Here is a 3,970-nt window from a genome sequence, read left to right as displayed (position 1 = left end):
CACACACTGTACTGCCTGAGGCACTAGGACTGTCACTTTGGGACACACACACGCATACATGCACAATGCAGCCTGAAGGCACATGGAACTGTGTCACCATGGGGACGTGCACACATGCACATGCACACACAGAGCCTGAGGCATATGGGACTGTGTCATTACAGGACACACACACATCACAGCCTGAGGCTGTCACTGAAGGACGCACGTACACACACACCACACTCATGCACATACACAACGTGCAGCCAGAGGGCACGTGTCACTGCAGGACACATGCACAGCACACCTCTGATGAGGCATCAGCGCCATGCTACTGCAGGACCCACAGGCACACACACTCCAGGCTGAAGCACACAGGACTGTGTTGCTGTGGGACACGCCCCAGACAGCCTGAGACACATAGGGCTATATCACTGTGGGACATGCATGTGAATGCACACACCAGCTTAAGGCATGTGCATCTGTCACTGTGAGGTGCATACAATACACACACACCAGCCTGAGACTCATGGGACTGTGTCACTTTGTTACACACACACAGTATGCACATGCATTGCACACACACCAGCCTGAGACACATGGAGCTATGTCACTGAGGCATGTTATCTCAGTGCCTGAGGCATGTGGGGCCATGTCACTTCAGGGCACACACAAATGCATAAATGCACAACCCCAGCCTGACACAGATGGGGGGGCTGTGTCAGTGCAACACTCCCATGTCAATCTGAGACATGTGACACTGTATGTCATGTCAGAATACACACATGCTGTCTAGCCTGTAGCACATGGGTACCTATATATGCAGAACACCCATTCCTACAGAAGTCTGAGGCACTGAGAGTCAAATCACTTCAGGATGCATACATGCGCACGCACACGCGCGCACACACCCACACACCTCTCGCTCTCTCAGTCCAAGACACAGGAGGTTGTTGCAGCAAGATAGGCACAGACGGAGAACATCCACCCAGTCAGAGGTACAAGGGGGCACGGGATAGATCTTGTACAGGCTGCAACACACAAGCTGTGTTACTTCAGGACATGTGTGCACACACACTTCAGCTTGGGCCGTGTGGGCCTTGTCAGCATGCATGTAGAGAAGGGACATAGCTGTTCAAGCCTGATGCACACAGAACATACTGCAGGCTCATGCACATGCTTTTCTGTCATTGCGTGTGCATGTGTTCATGGGTTGGGGGAAATATTTAACTTCCAGCTTTGGATACTGGTGACCTCCTGAATGCACGTGGACATACGAGACACACAACGTTCTTCTGACACATGGGGCTGTCAGAGAACTGTGTTGCTGTGGGAGAGAACTGGGCAAGCTTAAGGGGGAGAACAGGGTACATCATGGGGTACGTCATCTACAGGAGCCTGCGGGGCCTGGTCACACCTGGAATTACATCCTAGCACACTGCACAGTGTCATCACACAACACATTCCAGCACCTGCTCTCATGAGTGTTTTGATGAATCCATGCATTGAAATCAAATAAATAGATAACAGACCCACTCCTGCAGAGCAGGAACCAAGAATTTGGTGCTTCAGTTTTAGATGCCCAGACTTCATTCCACCGTGCTACAGCTCTCTCTTCCTGCCTGGTAGTACGTCCCTTATTTTCACTGTGAATCTGAGAGTATTTCAGAAAAAGGGCAAACAAATCTCACACTGATGCTATTATACTACAATAGGAGTGCATTAAAAAAAAAAACATAAATGCATGCCAGGCTCCAGCACGTGGCAGGTACACGTGCAAGATACAAGTACTCATTCTCTTCAGTTCTACCGTTTGCTCTGGAAAGGAGAGCTGGTTAGATTTGGCACACAATACACTCCAGCCGCAATATTTGTCATTGGTAAATGAAGAATGCGATTAATATTGAATATGGGACCTTCTGAATTATCCTCCTGTCCTAAGTATAGGTCTCTGTTATAGCAGTCAACCACATCGGAACATAGGATGGGAAGGGCCTTCCGGAGTCCAGTCCCCCATGAAACTGTCTGTTTAGCTCCTCTCATATGCCACAGCCAGGACGCTACTTAAAAAATACCTACACTGGGACACAGAAAAAAGCTAGGAGAGACAAGGATGCTGTCAGTGCCCTGGCCATTGCAATAGCAGGGAATTAGGCAAAATATGTACAGGTGATCCTAGGAAGTGGACCAGGCTGGCATTGTGATAGAAGGCCAAAGCCCCATGGTTGGGATCTGATCCCAAATCTGAAAATCAGTTTGACATGAGTTGTATGACCAAAACCTTCTAGGTAGGTACCTAAGGTATTTCTAGGTACTAGTAGGAGGATCAGTATACCCAAACCAAACTCCCACCCAAAGGTCTGGGGCAGTTACAAGACAGCAACATGTTCCCAGTCTCTAGACTGAAGCGACGCAGCTGTTTTGGAAAGCTGGGAGGCTAGAGATGAAAAAAAAGCACTAAACAGTTCTCTTTTGTTTTGTTTTAAAGAGTAACAGCAATGAAAGTAGTACAAACAATAGACTGCAGAGTGCAAGGCAAACTGAGTGTCAGTGTGTCAGAGACAGAGAGATGCAACTTTTAATGTAGAGTTTATTTACCGCTAAATAGAATAGTGAGTGTTAGAGCATTGTTTAAAAATGTGTATTCATCCTGCTGTTTTATATTTAATTCATATTTTAAAAAAGCACTAAAAAGTCTCTTGAGGAAAAGAAGTGGGGGGGGGTGAGGAGGTGCCAAGGATTGTCCAAGGGTTCAACAGTGAGTTCTGTAGCAGTCTAAAGGGAGTCAACTTCAAGAGAGAGGGCTTGTTAATAAGTCATTGAAAAGGATGTAAGATACCTTGCATAAGTTGATCTTCCCTTGATTGTAGTGGTGCATACACGTTATTTGTTAGTCACTATGTAAAAATAGTTACTGCCCCATCACAAACTGTGCCTTTTGAAAGCAGAGACTACCAGCACCATTTATATGGAATCTAGTAAACTGAACCCCTCCCAATTTCTGTGTAGTGTCCAAACTCAGTATAAATAATGTTTTAAATTAATGAGTCAATTAATAAGTAAACTGACATGGATTAGAAAATAATTTTAAATGATTTAAAATTATTTTCTTGTCTGTGCTAGTTTTGTTCATTCAAATAATTTAAAGGTATCGGCCCATTTTAAAATGAGGAATATCAACTGATACTTATTTTTACTATTAGAAAAAAACAGACACCGCACCAATAAAAGCTGGCGGTAGGATCACTTACTGTTAACAAAGTACATGTACTATTTTGATTCAGTCTTATGTGGAAAAATTCTCTTTGGGGCTAACAAGTCTCCACTTTCTCAAAATATAGAAACACCCTGGACTGCAATAGATCGGTATTACCAGTACTTTTTCTCTGGAGGCGAGGTGGGTATATGAGTACATGCCATAGCCAAAGATCACAGCGGGTACTATTTATTACTGATGCATATAATGTTCCCTTCATTGCCTGCATTTTCCCTCCCTACTGTACTTTAGTTCTATTAGCACCAGATCTTTTTCCAGACCTTAATTGTACTTGTATTTTCAAAGGAAATGTGTGTGGTATATTCTTGCTATGATTACCTCATGGCTTTTTCTTTGTAGTATCTTTGAACATAAAAGTATCTGGTCTTTTGTGCCATAGTTTTCAATGTTCACAGCTATTTCCTGTATGTGGCTCTCAACCAGTCATTCCTTAATGTTTTTCATGTGGCAAACCAGGAGTGACTTGTTCTGCAAGAAATCGCCACAGGGATTTGAAGACAAGAAAATGCCATTCTGTCTTAAAAATAGAAAAACTTTAACGATTGTCATCTTCAGCTTTTATTTTTGGACATTTGTCTTTTTCCATTTGTCCTGACCCTTTATATACTGTTTTAAGTAAAGGTGGTTAGCCAGCTTAGTCTGAAGGTAGCAGGTAGGGCAGGGTGTCAATTTAGAGATTAATTGGGCATGTCTACACATGCTTTTACAAGT

General features: G+C 44.0%; 1 protein-coding gene across 1 annotated transcript in view; it reads right to left on the bottom strand.

Annotated features, from left to right (window-relative positions):
• The window catches only part of ADSSL1 (adenylosuccinate synthase like 1), a gene marked incomplete at its 5' end in the record, with an annotated part of 40,221 nt that extends 36,542 nt beyond the window's left edge, over window positions 1-3,679 (bottom strand). Inside the window, one exon of the mRNA XM_019551162.1 lies at window positions 3,578-3,679. Coding sequence (XP_019406707.1) covers window positions 3,578-3,679 — 102 coding nt within the window. The remainder of the gene's footprint in view (window positions 1-3,577) is intronic.
• Between the last annotated feature and the right edge of the window lie 291 nt (window positions 3,680-3,970).

This window comes from Crocodylus porosus, unplaced genomic scaffold (genome assembly GCF_001723895.1).
Source record: "Crocodylus porosus isolate Cpor-Errol unplaced genomic scaffold, CroPor_comp1, whole genome shotgun sequence".
Taxonomy (NCBI): Eukaryota; Metazoa; Chordata; order Crocodylia; family Crocodylidae; genus Crocodylus; species Crocodylus porosus.
Note: the sequence above shows the minus strand (reverse complement) of the source record. Positions and strands in the feature narration are given on the sequence as shown.